The following is a 23798-nucleotide window of genomic DNA, read 5'->3' on the forward strand; positions in this document are numbered from 1 at the left end:
TGGAAAGACTGAATATTTTGGACTACAGCCTCATCAATTTTGGTGACTGTAGGGATTATTACAAAACTTGGTGATAAAACATGGCAAGGGGGTTTGGGTGTTGGATTAAGTGCAGGTTTTATAGGAATCAAATCGGAAAATGAAAAGACCTGAAAAAAAACTTCCAGCAGGGGTGATACAGGCTAACACTGTAGCACAATTTTGAGAATTTAGGGAAGAAATATATATATATATATGTATAGGGGTGACAAGGAAGCTGGTATTGCTTTGCAAAAGTGAATGAATAGATTCCTCCTCCAGAGTTAAGACTCTCAGTTGGGAAGACTGGAAGCCAAGGGTCAAAATTATCTTTATCTATCTACAGTTATATATTATGTTACTAAGTTACTATGTATATTTTAGAGTAAACTACTGCCCTCTGCTGCCTTGTATCACAGTAAGATAGTAACCTAGTAACACAGTAAATGGACAGACGCTTTCTCTGGTTTCTACTAGCATGGACAGATGTTTTAGGTCACAGGTGTCGAAGTCGGTCCTCGAGGGCCGCAATCCAGTCGGGTTTTCAGAATTTCCCCAATGAATATGCATTGAAAGCAGTGCATGCACATAGATCTCATGCATATTCATTGGGGAAATCTTGAAAACCCGACTGGATTGCGGCCCTCGAGGATCGACTTTGACACCCCTGTTTTAGGTAGTGGAAATGAATGTGCACAACACATGCTCTCCTTTATTGTCCCCTTAATCCCCCAAACCAGTTTCCAACACTACCCTCACTGCACTTCCGGAAAAATCACCAAATGGGTAAAAATGAAAGTCTCTCAATATGATAAAAGTCTTTCATAATGAATATATTTCTCAAAACTAGAGAATGAGGAAAATGTCCTTTTTTTAAATAAGAACTCACGAGCCCAAAATCAGGAAAATGTGACCAAAGTCACACGCCTGCTATGGACGGAGAATGTGAGATATTGTCAGTGGGGAAATTGCAACGTGTTAAGAGCCGCAGACTCGAGGACCGGAAAACTAGAGATACTACACTTCCCGCCATGCCACGCAGTACCGGAAGTCTCGATTCTCGCAGTGTTTGGGCCGGGAGCCCCTGTGATATTGCGCGAGAAGCCCTGTCTCGCTCCTTTTCCCAATATGGCGCCGAAGCCGAAGAAGGAAGGTGAAAGAGCGGGGGGAATTGGGGGGTCCCGGTGATGGGCAAAAAAGTCGACTAGTGTAGAAAGGCGTGTGAGCGAGGCCATGGAAGGAAGGCAAAGGGATTAGGAGGAGAGGGGGCAACGTGCTGCTAGTGGGGACGAAGGCCCTCGTGGTGGGGAGAGCCAGGGCCTTTGGGTGCTCTCGTGATGGGGAAGGGGGACAGAGTTGGGGTCCTTAGGATCCCTTTTGTGTATGGGGAAAGACTAGAGAACTGACTCTCCTAGCCCCCGCCTTAATGGAGGGTGCATCTCGTGCTTTTTCATCGCGTATGGTGGCATGGAAGGAAGTCCTCCGCTCATGGATGGAAGGCTGATTTTTTTTCCTGTCCCTCATGTACTTGGAACACATGAAGGATCATCATCAGTAAACTTCGCCCTTTGCACGTCACTTGAAATGTCTAGTTAACTATATCGCATCTTTTACGTTTCAGTAGGTTAAGAATCTCTAGCAAGTGTATCCATAAGAAAGAATGCGTAGGTTTTTTTTTACCATTTAAATCTTTAACCATGACAAACTGCGAAGACGACCGGTGCAAAACGGAAAAGCTTTAGAGATCTGGCCTTTGCTACAGTGTCTAATATTTCGAGAGGGAGAATGCTGTACATTAATGCTTTAGCATCTTTTGCAAAACGTATATTCAGGAGTTTATGCCCTTGTCTGTAGGGTTCAGAAGATGAGATTCAGAAAATTAAATATGACTTATTCTGAGATCTAATCTTCTGTTTAAACTGTACAATGTGCCACTGAATTTTGTTTCTCTTAGTATTTAGTGTAGTTAAAAAAAAGTTTAAATGCTCTTGTTATCTATGGCCCTGGTTCTCATAGGGATGCCAAAAGTTAGAAGATGATAGATGTCCTATTGCCACCTAATTTAATTGGTTTGATTGGTGATCAATGATGTTCTCCTTATATTCATGTTTATGAATCTTTTGTATTATAACAATTTAAAATTTCAATAAATATTTTGAAAAAAGTAGGCAACCGCAAGTGCTTATGGAACAGGTCATCACTGTCCTGTCCACAGATGCACTTATTAGCGCCTATGGTCAAAGTGGGCATGGCTTGCACCGGAAGTGACCATATGTGCTGGTAGGAGCCCCTGTGGATGTAATTCTTATGTAAAGTAGACACCAGAAATGTAGGCCAGTAAAACCTTGGCCTACTTTTCCAGCATCTACTTTACATGTGACTGTGATTCTTCAGCTGGTGCTAGTATGTGATTGACACACACCCAGCGTCAGTTGGAAGCACTGACCGATACCAGCGCTGGTTGTAGAATCTGTCCCTATATGCCTGTAGCAAGACCACAAGAGGCCCTGACTGCAAATCAGTGTGTGCTAACAAGAATTTGCAGATTTGTGTGACACTTTCTTGCCTCTACAGCTGTTCCTCCTAAGACCGAGGCCAAGTCAAAAGCTCTGAAGGCTAAAAAGGCTGTTCTAAAAGGGGTACATAGCCACAGAAAGAAGAAAATTAGGACTTCCCCCACCTTCAGGAGGCCTAAGACCTTGAGATTAAGGAGACAGCCTAAATATCCAAGGAAGAGTGCTCCCAGGAGAAATAAGTACGTTACTGTTATCACTTTTGGTTTGGGTTTGGAAAAAGAGTGGAATTGCCATCGATGTGTAATTTTCTTCTCTAGGATGTCCATCTTATGATGCTTTTTTTTCCACATTTGAAAGTTTTAGAAAATAATGCACGAGTTTAAAATTAATTTTAACACTATGCCAGCACTCCCTTTCTCCTATCCTTGTAAGTTTTCACCAGAACATGTTTGACATTGATACCCACTAGTTGATAACCAATACAGTTTCTCAATTCATGTTGAATGTTTAGGGTAAAACCAAAACAAAGAAAACTGCAGACGAGAGTACAATGATGCAGGCAAAATTTATTATAACAATAGATAAAATGCGGTTAAAAACAACACCTAAAAACAAACAAGTGGACCCGACACAGTCCGTGTTTTTGGAAAACACGCCTTCATCAGGGGTCCCAAATGAAGAAAGAATGAATTAAAACTGCAAACAAGCTATTATCTGCATAGGGAGAGCTCCAGGAAAAGAGTCTGTGCAAGTCTTGCACAGACTTTTGCACTCTTGCAAGACTTGCACAGACTCTTTTTCCCGGAGCTCTCCCTATGCAGATAATAGCTTGTTTACAGTTTTAACTCATTCTTTCTTCATTTGGGACCCCTGATGAAGGCGTGTTTTCCAAAACACAGACCGTGTCGGGTCCACTTATTTGTTTTTAGGTGTTTTTAACCGCATTTTATCTATTGTTATAATAAATTTTGCTTGCATCATTGTACTCATCTGCAGTTTTCTTTGTTTTGGTTTTGCCTTCGTACTCCTGACTGCAGACCCTTGTTGGTTCTCCCCTTTGTTGTTTGCTCTACATTGGAATGTTTAGGGTACACATGATGATTTCAAAGCGATCAAAGTCTGAAAGTCTGTGATTACGCTTTAATATTTACTGATGTACCCAAGACAGAATGAGCAGATGGAGAGTCCCTTTGTGATAGCTACAGCACCATCCCAGATCGTCGCTGAGCTTTCTGGACCAATCAGCAGCTAGTACAGCATCTGTTTGTCCATCTACTGCTATGTCAGTTGTCTTCTGTAACAAATAGAAGTCTTTTTTAGTGGCATAATTACAACTTATGCTAATTTGAGTACATTTTACTAATTTTCATTTAATTTTGACCCAGTTGTGATTGTCACAGTAATAGCAATGGCTTTTCTAAGAATGAAAGTTGGACTAGCTACATTAGAGTGTGGTGCCTTGATCTCTGTGATTAGTGTGAGCAGTAGGAGAGAAGTAGCAATGCTAGGATTGTTCCTCCAGGGAGATATTATACGTTGTTTTGGGATTTTGAACAATAAAGTGAATAACTAAATATGGCAAACTAAATTCTCTACCAGGCTCGATCATTATGCCATCATCAAATTCCCATTGACCACTGAGTCGGCGATGAAGAAGATTGAAGACAATAACACACTAGTATTTATTGTTGATGTCAAAGCCAACAAGCATCAGATCAAGCAGGCTGTGAAGAAATTGTATGATATTGATGTGGCAAAAGTGAACACACTGATCAGGTGAGATGTTAGTTGAACAGTAATATCTGGGTTCAGTTGGTTTTGAAATACCAACATACCAGCTTGGAATGGCTAGTCAGATTGATTTAGCCTTTTCCAGGATATAAATGTCCCTTGTGCACACAAGGTGTGTGCTGACTGTTGGCTGTTCCTGTTTATCACATAAGAAAACTAGAATCTTAGCCTATAGCAGTTGGAACAGAAGCTGGTCTATAGACCATAGATGTTAGCTTATATAAGATACTACATGATGAAAGGAAAATATAAGGTCCATATTGTCTGTTTCCTGTTTCAGTTGACTATTTTTTTCCAGTGACTTCCTTTTTATGAAAGATAAATGTTAGGGAATTATCCATACAGATAGTAGCAATAACAAGAATTTATCTAAATCATTATTTGTTTAGCGTCCTTCCAGACTGGCAAGTGGAGACTGAGAACATACTGAATTCTATCACCAGTACAAGTGGCTGTGCAGTTCCTCTTAGAATGAATCTGTTCTCAGTCTCCAGCAGGTGGAGATGGTACGTCTGTGCCAGTCCTGTTAGGCTCTTAGATTGTGGCTGTTGGAAGGGATAGGAGGTGTCTTTTTTTTTTTTTTTTTTTTTCTGGCCCTGTTCTTGTCTGGACAGAAGTTGGGTCTCAATGGGGACCTTTTTGTCCTTGGGTATCAGAGATTTATCTAAATTGGTATGTCTCAACAATTTTAGGTTGCAAGTACCTCTAACGACTGATACCTTAGTACCATGCAAAGTGTTACACACCAAATTTTATAACCATAGTTTTGAGAGAAGGAAGGCCAAGAAGGAGAGGTGGCTCCTCCACAACAATAAGCACTTAGCAATTCTAACATAATATCCTGCCCTGCTGGAGGGGGATGGTGTGCTAAGTAACTTCACTCCTCCTCTCTCCCTTGTACCCAGCACAGCAGCATGTCGCCAGTTCTTTCTCTTGCAAACCATTGTAGCAACTTCCTCCTGTCTGCCAGTCCCACACTCTCCCCTTCTCTCCCTCCTGTTTTTTTCCCTTCTTGTCTAACATCTGCTGAGCATCTGCAGCCACTTCTGCTTACCCCAGCCTTCTTTTTTTATGCTCCTCTTGCTGTCTCCCTTTCTCTCAAGACAGAACCCTACTTACCTCACCACTCACCTCATGGTGTATCAGCTCCCATCACCAGCTTTCCCATTCTTTTTCCTCTTTACCTCCTTCACATCTCACCCATTTTCCTCTTTACCTCCTTCACATCTCAGACTGAAACCCCCTTAGCAACTTTAAACAATGTTTTTACTGCTAAATCAAAAAGTTGAAGGGAAGAATCCAGTGGCAACTTTGGGGAGGAGGCAGAATTCAGGCAGTAGCAACCTGGCAAATTCCTTGGAACTGTCTGTTGGATTAATCATTGTCATTTGCAGTGAAGGGGAAGAGGAGGGAAGAGATGGTGGCACATGGGTGGGGGAAAAAGATGGTGGCACTTGGATGGAGACAGAAAAATGGAAGAAAACTGAATATGAAAAATCAGTGCCAAAAGATGGATGTAGTGCAAGAGGTGAAGGAGAGGAAAGAGAAACAAATGCATAAGGAGGCCCTGAAAACAGAGTTAAGAGCAAAGAGGGAGCAAGATGGATCAGAAAAATAAAATTGCTAGTTAACAAAGATTAGGAAAATGTTTTTATTTTCAATTTAGTGGTTTGAAATAGTCAATTTTGAAAATTAACATCTATTTTAATAATTTGAACTAATCAGTAAGAAATGCATTTATGGTATTTATTTTGTGGTGTACTATGTGAAGTCTGGCATATTAGGGTTTCGTTTGTGTACAATAGTACTTTGAGTTTGTATTTGAAAAGAGTTTTTCTGTTTCCTGCATGTGTGACTGAAGCCAGGTGTTCTGGTGGGGATAGAAGTTAAGAAACTGGTTAGTTGGAAGATATTTGTCGGTTCTCCTTTAGCATTTTTGGGCTCGAAACAGCCCCAACTGAAAAATTAGTGATTTACTTATGACATTACTTACGACACTCGCATACCTAAATCTCTAATTTTGGGTTATATTCGAGTCAACATTTTTTTTCATCTTTTTTTTTTTTGGGGGGGGGTGTTACCTCGGTTTATATTCACGTATATACGGTAACTCATCTGCACCACCTCATGTTTATTTAACCTGGTTTCTATCTCCATCAATCTCTTCCCCAATTCAAATATTCTTATGCAGCTTGGTAGCCACCTTTAAGATCCTTTCAAATAGAAATCTATTTAAAATTTGTCATCCATCTCACCATGTCTCCCTTTCTTGATGATTTGAGAAAATATCTTCTTTATTGTCCCTCCAGACTGACACAGAAACTGATCGGTTATAGCTCACCTTGACCAGCAGGTGGAGACTGAGACACAAACTTTTGACTGTAGTACACATGGGCTGTGTAGTCCCAAGTACAATCAGTGTGTTCTCAATCTCCAGCAGGTGAAGGTGGTAAGCCTGTGTAGTTTTTCCTTGGTTTAGTGTAGGGATGTTAGATTTTGGCTACTGGCCTTTTGGTCCCCAGTTGTGCCGGATTGAGCTTGGGGGGGGGGGGGGTCTGTCTGACCTTGGGGGTACCACACTTGACTGGTCGAGTCCCTTCCCCCATTTCCCCAACTCCAAATTTTTTTCTTTAGAGGTGCCTCAGCTGTAAGCCTTGCCACCAAATACTGGCAAGGCATATAACTTAGAGAGCTAGTGGGGTTTGTTCAGTTGTAAATTAAAGCTACCGTATTTTTCGCTCCATAAGATGCACCCTAGATTTAGAGGAGAGAAAACAAGAAAAAAAACGTTCTGAACCAAATTGTGTACTAATATATACCAGGCTCTGCACCCAGCCCCCCTCGCTCCCTGCTAGGCTCTGCACCCAACCCCACACTCCTTTCCAGGACAGGGTACAAGGCAGATCTAAGGTAGGCAGTCTCAGCCCCTGGCACCTTTAAATTCAGTCCCAGAGCCCTTATGTGTGTGTGTGTGTAGAGGGGGGGGGGTGACCTGGTTGGGTTGGTTTTTTTTTTTTTTTTTGAAGGGGGGGATGAAAAGTAAAAATGTATTTGTTAAACCTTTTTGATTGCTCTTGTTCTTTGTGTTTTGTGTGCTGTAAAGAATGACACGGGGAAACTATTTGTCCCCGTCAACTGTCCCGTCCCCAAGACCACTGTCCCCGCCCCCATCCTTTGACCACTGTCCCCACCACCATTGTCCCTGCCCTGTCCTGCAACCACTGTCCCCGCCCCCACAGCATCCATACAAGCCTCAGTACAGCAATATTTAGCTTATTCCTTCCTTATAAATCAAAGTTCTGGCTGCTGAACTAGAGAAAGAGATGTTCAGCTGGCAGGGCTTTGTTTATAAATTTTTATCAACACAACTAATATACTACTTTATCCTAAAGCAAAAAAAAATAAATAAATATAAATTTTTTTTCTACCTTTGTTGTCTGGTTTCTGCTTTCCTTGTCTTCTCATTCATTTCCTTCCATCCACTGTCTGCCTTCTCTGTCTCTTCCATATGCTCTGTTACTGTGCCTCTCCCTTCCATCTCTCTCTCCACCCACCCCCCAATTGGTCTGCCATCAATCTTCTTCCCTCTGCTCCCCCCATAGTCTGGAATCTCTCTTCCCATTTCCCTTCAGTGTATGTTCCTCCCCGCCCCACCTTCTCCAGGTCCCTTCAGTGTCTGTTCTTTCCACCCCACTTTTCCTCCCTTTCTCCCTCCTTACCTTCGCGGCAGGCAATTTCTCTAAATGTGCTTCCGACCAACAGCCGGAGCGTTAAAATCGCGTGTGGCTGCAGAAAAGTCGTCTCTGATGCAACTTCCGGTGCAGGGGGGAAGGGTAAATTCACTCTATAAGATGCACCCTTATTTCCACTCACTTTTTTTTTTTGGGGGGGGGGGAAGTGCCTCTTATGGAGTGAAAAATATGGTGTATTTAAAAAAAAAAAAAAAAAAGTCCTGAGGCAGTGCCAGTCTGAAGGGAAGCCTTCAATTAAGTTTAATCGATTTTTATTATTAACCGGTACTTTATTTTCCCTTGTAGCGGTTTTCACAATGAGCATTTTTTAAGACGTTTAGAAAGTGCTCATTGTGTTCCAGGCGCGCGATCAATACGGCTGACATGCGCATGAAGTGGAACCCTCGTCGGCTTTGGGTGCCAGCGAGCAGGTTTCCCCTTTGCACGTGCACCACTCATCAGCAGTAAGATAGTAGGGAAACCCGGGCTTCCCCTACTGCCCACACAGGGATTGGTCAGGGAAAGTTGGTTTTCCTTACAGCCGATAATGCCGGGGACTCCCTTTTCACGGCTGCCAGCTTGCCTGCTTTAGTGGCTGGGTCTGTCCAGGTCTCTTTACTGCTTAAGCAGGTTTCGGGGGAGTTTTTCAGCGGGTGTATTGGCAGGAAGCTCCGCCATCATGTCTGCAGCCTCAGGTGACTTTTCCCCTGTCTTAGAGAGACAGGAACAGGTATCTCTGCTGGGTCTCCTGCCTTGGCAATGAGTCCTGCTTTATCACCAGAGGGGTTTGCCCCATGTTTTGTTTTGACCATGTACAGGACATACTTGCAGGTGGCTGGAGATCCTTGTTCTTCCCCGAGGGTCTCTGGGTTGTTTTTTTTTTTTTGGGGGGGGGGCAAGGCTTGCCTTCTGCATTTACCCCTTTTCGGCCCCCCCCTCAACATTGGCTCTAGCCCAGACCCCCATCTTCGTCCAAGCGGTCACGGGTTTCGTGGGACAAGGATTTTTTGTTTAGAGAGGCGTTTTCTCCTGATGAGGACTTGAACCCCTTGTTGGATCTCCAAGATCCTATCGGGACAGATGAAACTGTTTGTCTGAGACATTGGCTGGCGAGGATGTGTTGGTGGTGTGCATTTTTCACTGAGAAGAGCTTCAGGAGCTTATTCTTAAGGTTTCATCGGTTTTGCACTTTGAGGAGGACATGAAAGAGCCTCTGCGTTTGGTGGACCCCCCAGGCAGCCTCCCATTCTTTTCCTATGCATCAGGATATTCGGGCTGTGGTGCATGCGCCCTTTATCCCATTTCTGATGGGGATCGGGATACCGTTAAGTCTCTTGTGGTGGATGCGGTGGTTTTGGTTATCGCGCGCAGGCATACTGTGCCAGTTGAAGGCGGTTCAGCCTTGCGGGATTCTCAGTATCGTAAGTTGGATCTCTTCTTAAGTAAAGTTTTGACAGCTGCCTTGGCAGTCCAGGCGGTGATTTGTGGTAGTCTGGTGGCCTGGGCTTGTTTCTGGTGGTCTGGGCGAGTTCTTGACCGCTAATCTGATGACTAATCTTTGGTGGATCAGGAGGTGGCTAAGATTGAGCTTGGCGTTTCTTATCTTTCAGATGCCATGTATGATCTGCTGCGGGATTTGGCCAAGTCTATGGCTCTCAGAGTGGCTTCTCGCCGTACCCTGTGGCTCTGAGATTGGTCGACGGATGTGGCGTCTAAAGCTAAGCTTAGTAAATTTTATTTTCAAGGCTCTTTCCTGTTTGGCAAGGAGTTGGATAAGCTGGTTCAGGTGTTAACTGACTCTTAAGGTGCCCCGTGTTCCTGAGAACTGTCCTAGCCCGCCTTTGCGGGGTGGCATCACCTGGGGGTGTTTGCTTGATTTTCGTCAATACTGCCCTGGTTGGGGGTGGTGGCTTTTCCTTCCAGGAAACATTTTTTTCAGCACATGCAATCCTTTCAGGGTGCCTGCTGGGGGGGGGGGTGACTCCTAGGTAAGCCCCTTCGCCGCCTGCCCAACCCAATGACTCCTTGCAGATCTTTCCCCTGGTGCTGGTGGGAGTCTGGCTGCGGGAGTGTCCTCTCAGGTGACTTAGAGGAAGCAGACTTTTTGTTAAACACTGCCAAAGCAGTGGTCCCAGTGCCCCCTTGGAGGTTTGAACCAGCAGGTATTCCATTTACTTTGTAGTGCCCATTTTGGATCTGAAAGGTGTCAACAGGGTGCTCCGGGTTCTGTCTTTTCGTATGGAAAGCCTGAGATCTGTCATTCTGGTGGTACAGCCTGGGGAGTTTCTGACTTCTCTCGATCTGATGGAGGCCTACCTGCATGTTCTGATTCGGGCCTCCCACCAACATTTCCTTCGTTTGCTTGCAATTTTGAGAAAGCACGATCAGTTTTGTGCTCTTCCTTTTGATCTGGCCACGACTCCATGGACTTTCACTAAGATTATTGTGGTTATGGTGGCGGCCTTACACAAGGATGGCATTCTGTTCATCCCTATCTGGACGACTGGTTAATTTGAGCAAAGTCCTTTCAGGAGAGCTCACGGGTTACGACTCAGGTTGTGGAGTTCCTGCAGTCGCTAGGATGGGTGGTCATCTTGTCCAAAAGCCAGTCAGCTCCATCTCGGCACCTGGAGTACCTCGGAGTTCTCTTCAACACCTGCCTAGGGAGAGTCTTCCTTCCAGAGGCCCGAATGTGCAAGTTGCAGTTGCAGATTCGCTGCCTGATTTATTGTCGGTGTCCTCGGGTGTAGGATTTTCTACAGGTCTTGGGTCAGATGGGCTTGGGCTCACATGCACCCACTTCAGTATGCTCTTGGGCAGTGGTCACCTCAGATGCACGATCTGGACTCTCCCGTTCCTCTTTGGGGGTTAGTTTGTCGCAGCCTCAGCTGATGGCTACAGTCTTCTAATCTGGTGCAGGGAGTGAGTCTAGATTATCCTCAGTGGACAGTGCTTATAATGGATGCCAGTCTCCTCAGTTGGGGAGCTCAATGTCTCAGTCGCTTGGCTCAGGGCAGCTGGTCTCTGGAGGAGGAGCCTGGTCGATCAGTGTTCTGGAGGCCAGAGCCATATGGTTGGCATTGCTAGCATTCCAGATGTTGCTAAAGGGCAAATCGGTTTGGCTTCTCTCGGACAATGCCACAGCAGTGGCTTACGTCAATTATCAGGTAGGCACCAAGAGTTGTTTGGTGGTGCAGGAGGCTTCTTTGCTCATGGCTTGGGCAGACTCATATTCTGGACATCTTGGCTTCCCACATGGTGGGAGTGGAAAAGGTCCAGGCGGACTTCCTCAGTTCTCAAGTGCTGGATCCCGGTGAGTGGTGTCTTGGGCCCGCAGCCTTAAAGTTGATTGTGCAAGTGTGGGGCCAGCCGGTCATGGACCTGATGGCTACGAGTGTCAGTGCCAAAGCGCTGATGGCACAGAGATTTCCAGGCCGATGGGTTGGATGCTCTGGTGCAGCCTTGGCTGATGGATGGCCTCCTGTATGTTTTTCCTCCATGTCTGATGGTGGGCAGAGTCCTTCTTTGTATTGCTTGTCACATCGGCCATGTGATCCTGGTGGCTCTGGACTGGCCCCAGCACCCACGGTATGCAGATCTGGTTCGTCTTCTCGTGGCAGATCTTCTGATGCAGGGTCCCAGTCCAATGTTCGATCCGGGTCCCTTTTGTCTTACAGTTTGGCTCTTAAAAGGAACCACCTAAGTAAAAAAAGGTTATTCAGATAAGGTGATTTCCACCCTTGGGTTCCCGGAGACTTTCCACCTCTCTGGCTTATGTGCGAGTTTGGCGTCTCTTTGAGGAGTGGTGTTCCATGCGTGACGTGGTTCCCCTTCGTCCTTCTTTACCTCACATCTTGGAGTTCTTGCAAGATGGTCTGGATAAGGGCCTGGCCTGGTCCTCACTCCGTTTTCAGCTTGTGGCTTTGTCTATGTTCCACGGTTGTTGCATGGTTGGCGTTTGGCCTCTTCTTCGGAAGTGATGTTTTTTGAGGGCAGCAAAATTGCTCCGTCTTCCAGTGCAGCCTTTGGTTCCAGCCTGGGATCTCAATCTGATTCTTTCCGTGCTCGTGCGCCCTCCTTTTGAGCCTCTTGGCTCCTGCATGTTAAAGGACCTTAACTCTTAAGACGGTCTTCCTGGTGACCATTACTTCTGTGAGACATGTTTCCAAACTGCAGGCCTCTTTGTGTAAGCCTCCCTTCCTGGAGTTCTTTAGGGAGTGGGTCTAGGGAGTAGGTCATGTGCAGCTGGTTCCTTCTTTTCTGACGAAGTTGATTTTGCATTTTCATGTCAACCAGTCTGTGGTCCTCCCAGTCTTGGGTAGTCAGGATCACTCTTTGGAGCAGAGACAGCTGCCCAAGTTGGATATCGATAGGATCCTTCGTTCTTAATGTTCAGCGGAACCAGGAGTTCCAGAAATCAGATCGTCTTTTTATTTGTTTAGCGGGGCCTCATAAGGAGGACATTGCTTCTAAGGCTGCCATTGCACGATGGATCAAGGAGGCTATCGCGTCTACGTACCTTCTTCAGAAGAAGCCTGTTCCGGAATTTCTCAAAGCTCATTCCTCTCAGGGTCAGGCATTTTAGGCTGAGTCTTCTCTTGTACCTCCAGTGGATATCTGTAAAGCTGCGGTTTGGTCTTCTCTCCATTCCTTTGTGTGACACTACCGTGTGGACGTTCAGGCATGTCTGGACTCGGTGTTCAGTGAGCGTGTTCTTGTGACGGCCTTTCAGGGATGATGGGGAACTGCTTTAGTACATCCCATTAGTTTATGTGCTGGTCTGGAGGGACGATAAAGAAGGAGAAATTGGGTTCTTACCTAATTTTCTTTTTTAGTTCCTTCAGACCAGTAGAGACCCCATCCTGTTGTGTTTTATTTGGAATTTTGTGCAAAGTATAGGTTTTTTTTTCTGTGGTATCTTGTTGTCTGATCTGTCAGGAGTTTAAAAGAACAGCAGCATTTGGTTCGTCTGGCGTAGCTGGCGAGCTGTGGGGATGTTTTTGAAGGTTCTTGTTCTAATCAATATCCAACAGTATTTCTCTCTGTTTGTTGCTATTCTCCTTTTGGGAGTGAAGTTGCTGTTCAGTTATTAGTTTCTTAGTTCTGTTTGATGATTTGCCAGGCTGATTGTACTTGAGACTGCACAGCTCACTTGTACTACAGCCAAAAGTTTGTGTCTCAGTCTCCACCTGCTGGTCAAGGTGAGCTATAACCCATCAGTTTCTGTGCCGGTCTGCAGGGACTAAAAGAAAAGGAAATTAGAGGTAAGAATCTAATTTCTCCTTATAACACCTCATCGTTGGCAATAGTTAAATTCATTAGAAAATACTTTAAAATGCTTTGTAGGTGTAGAATGCTAAAATGGAATCCAAAGTTATACTCTGAGATCTTCTCAAATAGCCAAAATACAAGGTAAAAAATTGCTGCATAGCTGGTCTTTCTGCCAGCTGTACTTTATGATCTCTGGGTTCTCATAAGCTGCATTTGCCAGGGGGCATTGTGTGTCTGGAGGTTGTATAATAAATGCAATTGTAGATTAAGTTTCTCTCTAACCTATCTTATAAGTAACATCCATCACCTGCTTTCAAGTCCAAGTGTGGTGTGTTTCAGTGCTGATGCTAATGATGTATCCAAGGAAATCCCTGATGTATAGAGAAAGAACTGAAAATATTTGTTTGTCCTCTTTGTTTCAGACCTGATGGTGAGAAGAAGGCATATGTCCGTCTTGCCCCAGACTATGATGCATTAGATGTTGCCAACAAAGTAAGAAATGTTTTTTATTTTTCCATCTAGCTTCTGTATATATCTTCAGGTGCTGTAGTTGCAGAAAGCAGGTCCTGCCCATCTTACTAGGCGGGCGAGCCATTTTGAATATTATGTGGGATGCATTTCCTTGACATTTTAGGTAGTGTATGACTTAACCACATGGGGCAATAAATACTGAAATTCAGGAAAGAGCAGGAGAAGAGAATTTTTTTTAATGATTAGAAACAGCATAAGTGAAAAATGAGGAATAAGGGGATCTCTTTTGTTTGCTGGATTAATTTTCAACGTTGGGTCCAGGTGGGATCTTTGATTTACTGCAGTGGATCATTGGCCTTGTTTCCTCATGCAAATGATGTAAAACAAAAATTGTGCTGAGTGCAGTGATGCAGTCAAAGGAACCACTGATGCATGAGAAACATTCTTGAGATGGGTGGGGGTAAAATAAGAAACTGCTGTTTTGTGTTCTAGCTAGCTGATTTTACTTACCACTTGTTTTCTCAGATTTGTAACATGTTAATCAGTGAGCCTGTCCTTGTGTAGCGTTGTGTGCTTCTCATGCCTAATGTTTGTTTCTTGTATTTTGGCTTCTAATCCTGTCCTTGATGGTGGTTTTCAACATACAGAAACATGTGCGGGCCTCCAGAATCGGTGAAGAAAGCAATCTTTATTAGGGGACCCGGCAGGGGTAACTGCTTTGATGTTCCAAAAGGTTCAATGAATGCTTTCCAATGTACATCCAATAACAAAAAAAAAATTATCAGAAATGCTTACTTTGGCACGCTGGATAAACATAAAAACTCTGGGCTGGATTCTCAAAACTCACTGATTAAAGTCCAGTGGGTCACTGTAGGCATGGTTTTTTTTTTTTGTTTTTTTTTTTGATGGTTGGGAGAGAAGTGTACCCAGTGATTGCTCTTCTGAACAGCACAAGGCATAGTTCATCCCCCCTTTTACTGGTAATGTCCTGCACCAATAGCATGCGTATTATTTGCTGAGCATCATTGGTTAAAAAAAATAGCTCCCATGGTGTATTTTATCTTGGTGTTGGAGCTTTTGCTGAGGATGCGACAAACTAACCCCCAAAAAGGAACAGGAGAGTCCAGATCGTGCATTTGAGATGACCACTGCCCAAGAGCAAACTGAAGTGGGCGTATGTGTCCAAGCTTTACCCTATGACCCTGGATTTCCAGCAGCTGTTTGTTTAGCCAAAGGTGGATCCACTGGTAGCACAGGTCACCAAGTGAACCTCTTTGCCTAGTGGAGGTATGACGTTAAAGAATGCTCAGGACCGTAAGTAAATGTGGTCCTCAAGAAACAATTTGAAGCTTTGGCCTTAGGGATTAAGCTGGCAGCTGCAGTTTTCTTTGTGGCACGTGCTTGCCACACCCACCTTGTCTTGAGTCCCAACCTTGAAGAAAGTGGGGTAGGTTATATAGCAGACACTGTATGACATCAGAGCCATGACCAAAGTTTCAGCCTCTGCTATCTCCACCTGGCAGAAGCTCTGGCTAAGGCAGTGGGCAGGAGATTCAGCCTCTAAAGCCACACTGAGAGGTTTCTCTTTCAGGGGCAGATGCTATTTGGTAAGGGTCTGGATGACCTGATGGCCAATGTTATAGACCTTCACTTAAGGCCTTGCTGGACAGCAGACCCCAGACAGCTTAGTGTCGGGGACATGGGAATTTGAGGTGCTCAAAGATTCTGCCCTTATGCAGGAAGCCAAGCTACACAGAGGTCCTTTCAGGGATCACGACAGAGGTTCAGCGGGAGCAGGAGACAGCAAGCTTCTGGCTCTTGCCCCTTTCCAGCCTCCAAGAAAGTGCAATGATGCCAGAACAGGGGCCAAGCCCCCCCACGATAGAGGGCAGGCTGTCGGCCTGTTGGGTCCTAGAAGTTGTTCAAGGGTTACAAAATTGAGTTTTGTGCGTCTCTTCTGGACCTTTTTGTAGATTCCCCAGCTAGCCAGAGAGAGTTCTGAGTCTAGGCAACGGTGCAGAAGCTACTGGATCTTCATGCCATAGAGCCAGTTCTGGACAAAGAATCTGACTTGAGTAGATACTCCGTATACTTCATTGTGCCAAAGTGGCTCAGATGACTGGAGGCCAATTCTGGACCTCAAGTCTGTCACTGCTGCACTGAAAGTACCACACTTCCACATGGAGACCATTTGGTCAATCATAGTGGCAGTGACACTGGGGGAATTTCTTGCCTCTCTGTTGGCCAGAAGCCTATCTCTACTTTGCCATTTTTCTGGCCCAGAGGAAGTACTTGTGGTTTCATGTGCTGGAGCAGCATTTCCAGTTCTCTACACTCTCCTTCAGCCTTGCAGTGCCACCTTGCACCTTTACCAAGGTTGTGGTGATGCTAGCAGTGAACCTCCGCAAGGCAGGGATCCAAGTGCACCATTATTTGAAAGATTGGCTAATCAGGAGAAGGGAGAATGAGCAGTTTTGAATTGTCCAAATCTTCCTGGAGCTGGGATGGATAGTCAACTGGAGAAGACACAGCACCTGAAGTACCTGGGAATTTTGTTTGATATGGCCTTGGGCCAGGTTTTTCTTCCAGAACCACGCAGATTGAAGCTTCAGAAACAGATATCAGACCTGCTTCAGAGTCTTGACTCCCACTGCATGGCATTATCTGCAGGTCCTGGGGTTGATGGTGGTAGCCTTAGACATGGTCCCTTGGCTGGGAGTGCACATGAGAGTTCTTCAAGACTCTCCTCTCTCACTGGTCTTCTCGGACAGATTCTCTTCAGCAACCACTTCTGTAGTTACCAGAAGTGAGGAACAGCCTGCAGTGGTGGCTGCAGACAGCTTCCCTCTCGAGGATTGTGCCTCTGCATTTCCTCCTAGGAGATATTAACGACCAATACCAGCCTTTACAGTTGGGGGGGAGGGGTCATTGCAGCGGACACCCAGTTCAGGGTCGTTGGACACTGGCTTATCAAAAATGGTCCATAAATCGGCTAGAACTCGGAGCCATTTTGCTAGCACTGTAGGCATTGAAAAAATTTCTAGAAGGCAAGGCAGGGTTTTTTTTTGGACAATGTGACAGCGATAACCTATATCAACAGGGAAGAAGACACTAGAAGCACCCCATTATGCCTAGAAGCTCAACTCTTTCGGGGGGAGGGGGGGGCAGAAGCTCATTTGTAAACTCGTTCAGCCACGCACATAATGGGAGTGGAAAATGTGCAGGCTGACTTTCTCAGTCAGCAGACTCTTTACCGGGGAAAGGTCACTGTCATGCACTCGAAAGCAAGATTTAGGTTCTTACTGCAATAATCTTTTTCTTGTAGATGTCTAATAGTCCTTAAGCCCCTCCCTATAAATGGGTTTCGCTTGCCTTAGGATCTCTGGATTTGGAAACTTTGCTGTCTCTGATAAGCTTGGGGGGAGGGGAAACCCACCATGCAAGAAGGTAGTCTGGTATAATTCTCTACTTGGTAGCAGGACAAATGCAAGTAGCTATGAGCTATATATAACGGTGCTGGTTGCAATTGGTTTTGGTATCTGTTTTGTTCAGTTACTTGAATGTTATCATGTTAACTGATATGTTTGTTAGAGCAGAACAGAATTGCTTGATTTTTGCTTTTATACAAACTGGGGAGGCAGGAGCAGCTTCTTGGGAAGGAGGCAAACTTCATAGATTGACAGCATTTTGCAAGTAACTTGTGGGTTCAGATGCATAACCCTATCATTCAGGACTACAAGACATATACAAAAGAAAGGTTCTTACCTCGATAATCTTCTAATCTTTGCCGATTGGAGTTTTTAAACCTTTGGAACTTTGATCTCGGCTGAGCCCTGAAGTAGGCTGTGTTTTAGCAGGTCCCCTAATAAAAATTGCTGTTATCGCAGATTCCTGAGGCTCACGTGTGTATTTGGGTTGGAGGGGGGGTGGTTGTTGCATTCCTTGTTGTACCATTGAGTCCTGTTTATTTTTTATAGTGGATTTTTTTTTTAATATTCTTTATTCATTTTCATATTTTACATCAAGTGCACAAAATATTAAATTACAACAAATTATTACACAATATCACTTTTATATCTACTACATAAAATTCTAATAATATTTTTACCCCCTCCCCCACCACCCACCCTTCAACTGCTTTCCAATCACCATATACACATTATATAACATACTAGCTGAAGGCCCGGCGTTGCACGGGTATTTAATTATAGCAATAACACTGTAATTGGATGCAAAAAAAGATACTTTATAGTGGTGAATGAAATTATTTTTTTACAGCTGTATAAAAAGTACAATATTCAAATTATAATGTGAAATATTTGACAAAATGAATATAATACAACTAACGCAAAACGTGATTATAAACAAAATTTTTAGTTTCACCTCCAGGAGCAAGAACATATAAATTGTTGGGGGAACCCACCCTTGAGCAAGCAACATAGAGTTGTGGGCCGAGAGACCCCCAGAACATATCACCCCAGGTAGTGAGGGATCTGCATACCAAGTTTCGTTCAAATCGGTCAAGCCGTTTTTGCGTGATCGCAGCACATACACACATACATACACACATACATACCTCCGATTTTATATATATATATATATATATATTATAACATATTATATAGTGGATTTTTTTAATTCTATACTAAACAAAAATGAAAGCTCCCAAATGACTGAATTTCTGAGATTTTAGTTTAGTCATTGGCACTCTTTGTTGCACGCCAGCAAAGCTGTGAGCCATATTTTTACCTATGAAGGTGAATGGGGAGAAAGGAGGGGGACAGAAGTGCTCTTGCATCCTGTTTTACTAACTGCCTTGTGTTTTTGTTTTTCAGATTGGTATCATCTGAGTTTGTTCTGCTAAGAGCTGTACAGAGTGAATTAAAATCAATAAAATCATTTTTGTCATATTTGTGCATGATTTGTACCTGGTACACCTTGACTATAGCTAGGGCAATTTGTGTGTTTATCTTTCTGGTACATAAGAGGCCTGAAAAAAAAATCTCTTATGTTGAAGAATGAGGTATTAGAATCTCTCTGGGTGAGTGGTTTCCTTGTCTTGAGCTGTTGCACTTGCATGCAAAGTATAGTTTTCTGATAAGTATCAGATGGGAAAAGTCCTTTCAAAAGAACATAAGGACATAAGAAGTTGCCCCCGCTGAGTCAAACCAGAGGTCCATCTTGCTCAGCGGTCCGCTCCCGCGGCGGCCCATCAGGCCTAGTGCCTGAACAGTGGTAAAAGATATTAATAAACTACACTTAAAATAGACAGTAGCCTGACATGGTCATGTTTTGCCCCTTCCAGGGACTGTCATGGGCTGTAACTGTTAATAAACATATCAAGATTTTGTACGAACATGGTTTATATCTTAAAACAAGCAAACAAAAACCATTAAGTGGATAAATACCACCACAGAAAAAAAACATATAACGTTAAGAGCACCAAACTTCTAAACTAGCAGTAAATAAAAATAGACCAGAGTCAAAACAGAAGTAAATGTTTGTTCTAATACTGCTGTTTATTCAGAAGTTTAGGAAGTGCTTGTACTACTGTTTTGAAGCTGGCAAAGTTTGGTGCTTTGTGTCAGCAATACAGTGGTATCTCGGTTTACGAGTGCATCGGTTTCCGATTGTTTTGCAAGACGGGCAAAACATTCGCAAAATCGGCGCCTCGGAAACCGAGCTTGCCTCAATTTATGAGCGCCCTCCCCCCCCCTGCGATCTGAAGTCCCCCAGATCCACCCGAACCCGCTTCTTACTTTCATCTCGGCACCGGCATGTCCTCTGCATTAGTGTTGGTGCCCGAAGATCGGCCTCCTCTTCTTGCTGGGCCTTGAGCATCTGTGCATGCTCAAGGCCTGCGAGTTCACGCTCTCTCCAAGATCTCCTAGAAGAGGAGGCCGATCTTCGGGCACCGGCACCAACGCACAAGACATGCCGGTGCCGAGATGGAAGAAAGAAGCGGGTTCGGGTGGGTCTGGGGGACTTCAGATCGCGGCAGGGGAGGGGGGATCGTGGGGGGAGCAATGCTGGTTCTCATGGTGGGGGGGGATAGAGTAGCGCCGCTGGCCTTGGAGGATGGGAATGTATCAAAGCGAGTTTCCATTATTTCCTATGGGGAAACTCGCTTTGATATACGAGTATTTTGGTGTACGAGCATGCTTCTGGAACGAATTATGCTCGTAAACCAAGATACCACTGTACTTCCATCTGGTAGTCCTGGGGATCCTTCAGAGTCATGCTACTGGTATATTTTTCATGAATGCGGATACCACAGCTTCAACCGTAGGATACTTCAAGGGCTCTCTATCCTGGTCTGGAATAGGGTACATACATATATCACAGACCAGTGGTCTCAGACTCAAACCCTTTGCAGGACCACGTTTTTGATTTATAGGTACTTGGAGGGCCTCAGAAAAAAATAGTTAATGTTCCTGCCAAAATTGAAGCTGCCACCATGAACTATTTGCCCTCTGAATATGGTGCTTCCAAGTCACTTGAGGTACCTGGCACAGACTCTGACCCTGCTCCAGCACTTGTTTGACTGAAGGGTTCCTGGCTGGTACACAAGGGAAGTGGCCTGCTGAATTGAGGCCCTGATGCTGACAAATGGCACAGCACTTAGTGCAAACTCATGCGCCATACACATAGGATTATCATTTTTGTGAAGTCAATAAAGGACACGTAACCTTAGCCCTGCCCCACCTTTATATTACTATGTAGCAATATGCTGCTTGTAACCCACCTAGAACCAATTTGTGAGGATTCGGTGTAATATGGTTGCACAAGTACTGTGTTTCCCCAAAAATAAGACAGTGTCTTGTATTCATTTGGGGCCCAAAACAGGCACTAGGTCTTATTTTCAGGGTATGCACAGGATCATCCCTCCCTCTTCACCCCAATTCTTTCTCTTTCCTTTCTCTCCCCCACATGCGCAGCATCTTTCCTCCCATCCCCCTGTGTAGCAGAAGTTTCCCAGCTTTTATCCTTTCCCTCATGCGGCCTTGCTTAGCTTCTTTCCTTCCCTCCCTCATGCAGCATAACCCTTGCCCACCTTCTATTCTTCCATCCCTTGTGCAGAACCATTGAGCCCCCTCCCACCCCCTGCAGCTGAACCTCCATCCTTCCTGACCGCGAGCGAACCCTGCCTTCATCCGAAGCAGTGTCAGGCTGGCAGCACTCTAACCAGGCTGCTTGGCCTTGTCCGTTGGGGATTTCACTCTGCCACGATATTGATGATGTCATCAGTAACATGGCAGTGAAATCTCCGACGGACAAGGCCAAGCAGCCTGTTTAAGTGCTGCCAGCCCGACAGTGCTTCCTCTTTCTACTAATAAAGAAGATTAATAAGTTGTACACCCCTGAGTTCTGAAAGAACTCAAACGTGGGCTCCTATAGTAATACAGAAAACTATAGACTGGTGAGCCTGGGCAAAATGGTAGAAACTTTATCAGGGTTAAAAATTTTTTTGATAATTTCTTAAAAGAAAAGTCCATAAACCATTATCAAGATGTACTTGGGAAAATCCACTGCTTATTTCTAGGATAAGCAGCATAAAATCTGTTTTACTCTTTTGGGATCGTGGCAGGTACTTATGACCTGGATTTGCTACTGATGGAAAAAGGATGCTGGGTTGGATGGAGGTTAGGTCTGTCCCAGTATGGCCATCTTATGTTCATATTCTAAAAAACAAAATTACTGAGCATGTAGATAGACAGGTTAACAGGAATGAGTCAGCGTGGTTTTTAACAGCAGTAAGCCTTGCCTTACCATTTTATTAAAGGTTTTTGAAGGCTTAAAAAAAAGCATTAATAAAGCTGATCTACGGCATTTGACAAAGTATTTCATGAGAAACCACCCCAAGAAATTTTAAAACATCATGGACTGGGGCGTGGCTTTGAGGCGAGCGAAGATGGCTGTGTGAGGAAACAGCTCTGTGGTAACAGGCAGCTTGATTTTAAAAAATAGCGGTAAAAGTTTAAAGGAAAGACAAAATTAGTGAGAGAAAAGAAGTATAAGAATGGCGTCGGGCAGACAAAGTAAATCTTCCGTGGCTGGAGCTGGATTGGGGTCTGTTAAAAGATCAAAAATTGACTCCACTTCCCCGCAGATGGTGCCGTTGCCAGCAGATGAAATTGATAACAGAGATCTTATGAGAGAAATACAAACGATAAAAGATATCGTTTTGGAAAATTCAAAAGACATAAAGGAGGTGAAAGGAGAGATAGTGAGTTTAACTCAAAGGTTAAATGCAGTGGATTTTAAAATGGAATGTTTAGAAAAACGGGTGGAAAAATGTGAGGAGGAAAAAGTACTGTGTAAAAAAGATCATAAAGAAATTGAAGCATTAAGAAGGGATTTTGTGGATTTGTCCAATCGTGCAAGAAGGAACAATTTGAGGGTACTTGGATTACCAGAGGAGATTGAGAAGGGTGATCCTATTACTTTTCTGTTAAATTTCCTACCTAAGATTCTACCAATTCAAAGTAAGTTTCCGTTGGAGATAGAAAGGGCGCACAGAATTCCAGCAAAGAGATTAAGCAGACAAAAGGGACTGCAACCTTTAATATGTAAGCTACTTAGATATCAGCAAGTAGAAGAGATCCTGAAATTAGCAAAGGAACATAAAAATATGAAATGTCAGGATGCAAAGATATTTATAGTCCCGGATTTTGCCAAGGAAACTGCAAATAAAAGAAAACAGCTATTAGAATTACGCCCACAATTGAGAGCAATGGGTGCCAGGTTTGGATTAGTATACCCGGCTATAATGCGGGTGACTCATAACAACAAAACTTTCAGTTTTGAAGAAGCAGAGAAGTTAAAAGAATATATAGATAAATGTGAAAGCCCGATGAATACCTAAAATGAAAATATTAATGAGAAGTCTGTTAATGTTTTAATAGTGTGATGCATAGGTTATGTTTATTTGACTTTATTCATAGCGGGGTATTATTTTTGAATATAAAACTGTCATTTTCCATTACTTGAGACAGTTGACTGTGGGGATTGGCAACATTCTGAATTGAGCTCGAGGCAATTTAAATATGGGGAGTGGTAACATTCTGGATTGAGCTTGAGGAAACTTAACTGTGGAGAATGGCAGGCAGCATTCTGGACTGAGCTCGAGGCAATTTGATTGTGAAGATTGGCAGCATTCTGGACTGAGCATGAGGCAATTTAACTATGGGGATTGGCAGCGTTATGGTTTGAGATGGAAGTAATTTAATTAAGGAGAATGGCATTATTCTGGACTGTGATTATGGTAATCCAACTGTGAAGATGGGAAGCATTCTGGACTGAGATTGAGGTAATGCAACTATGGAGATTGGCAGCGTTATGGTCTGAGATGGAGGTAATTTAATTGAAGAGATTGGCAGCATTCTGGACTGAGCTCGTGACAATTTAAAGGTGGAGAATGGCAGCATTTTGGACTGAGATTGAGGCAATGCAGCTGTGGGGATTGGCAGTGTTATAGCTGGAGATGGTGATAATTTAATTGAAGAGATTGGCAGCATTCTGGACTGAGTTCGCAGCAATTCAATTGTGGGGATTGGCAGCATTTTGGACTGTGTTTGAGGAAATTCAACCATGAGGATTGTCAGTATAATGGACTGAGCTAGAGGAAATTTACCTGTGGAGATTGACAACATTCTGGACTGAGCTTTGTGGTCAATGGAATTGAGAAAGTTGCTGAGTGATCTGCTGGATGTAGATTGGTAAAGACAGTTTAATGAAGAAAGTCTGAATTGGAATAGTCTGGACTCCTGATCCATATAAAAGAGAGAAGATCATAGGTTTGATGTCTTCAAATGAGAAATATGAATGATGATATATAAATGCTGTCTAATTCTTGGAAAAATGGAAATGACTAATGTTTTAAATGACTATTCTAATTTTTGAAAGGGGTTGAAGGGTAAATGTAAAGGGTTATTTATATAAGTGAGGAGGGGAATAGGAGTTAGGATTATAGTATTTGAAAGAAGTAAAGGGGAAGGGG

General features: G+C 43.9%; 1 protein-coding gene and 2 non-coding genes across 3 annotated transcripts; all 3 read left to right on the forward strand.

Annotated features, from left to right (window-relative positions):
* Positions 1 to 1016: 1016 nt before the first annotated feature.
* RPL23A (ribosomal protein L23a) lies at positions 1017 to 18708 on the forward strand. The gene is made up of 5 exons (XM_033922534.1): positions 1017 to 1171; positions 2593 to 2773; positions 4134 to 4310; positions 13750 to 13819; positions 18634 to 18708. The coding sequence occupies exons 1-5, from the start codon at positions 1147 to 1149 to the stop codon at positions 18646 to 18648; spliced, it is 468 nt and encodes a 155-aa protein (XP_033778425.1). The 5' UTR covers positions 1017 to 1146; the 3' UTR covers positions 18649 to 18708.
* On the forward strand, positions 3622 to 3694 carry LOC117349487. Its single transcript, XR_004537175.1, has one exon. It is a non-coding gene; the product is annotated as a small nucleolar RNA Z17 (small nucleolar RNA).
* Positions 14166 to 14232, forward strand: LOC117349486. The gene has a single exon (XR_004537174.1). It is a non-coding gene; the product is annotated as a small nucleolar RNA SNORD42 (small nucleolar RNA).
* Positions 18709 to 23798: the final 5090 nt, after the last annotated feature.

The sequence above is a fragment of the Geotrypetes seraphini genome, chromosome 15 (assembly GCF_902459505.1).
Source record: "Geotrypetes seraphini chromosome 15, aGeoSer1.1, whole genome shotgun sequence".
Lineage (NCBI taxonomy): Eukaryota > Metazoa > Chordata > Amphibia > Gymnophiona > Dermophiidae > Geotrypetes > Geotrypetes seraphini.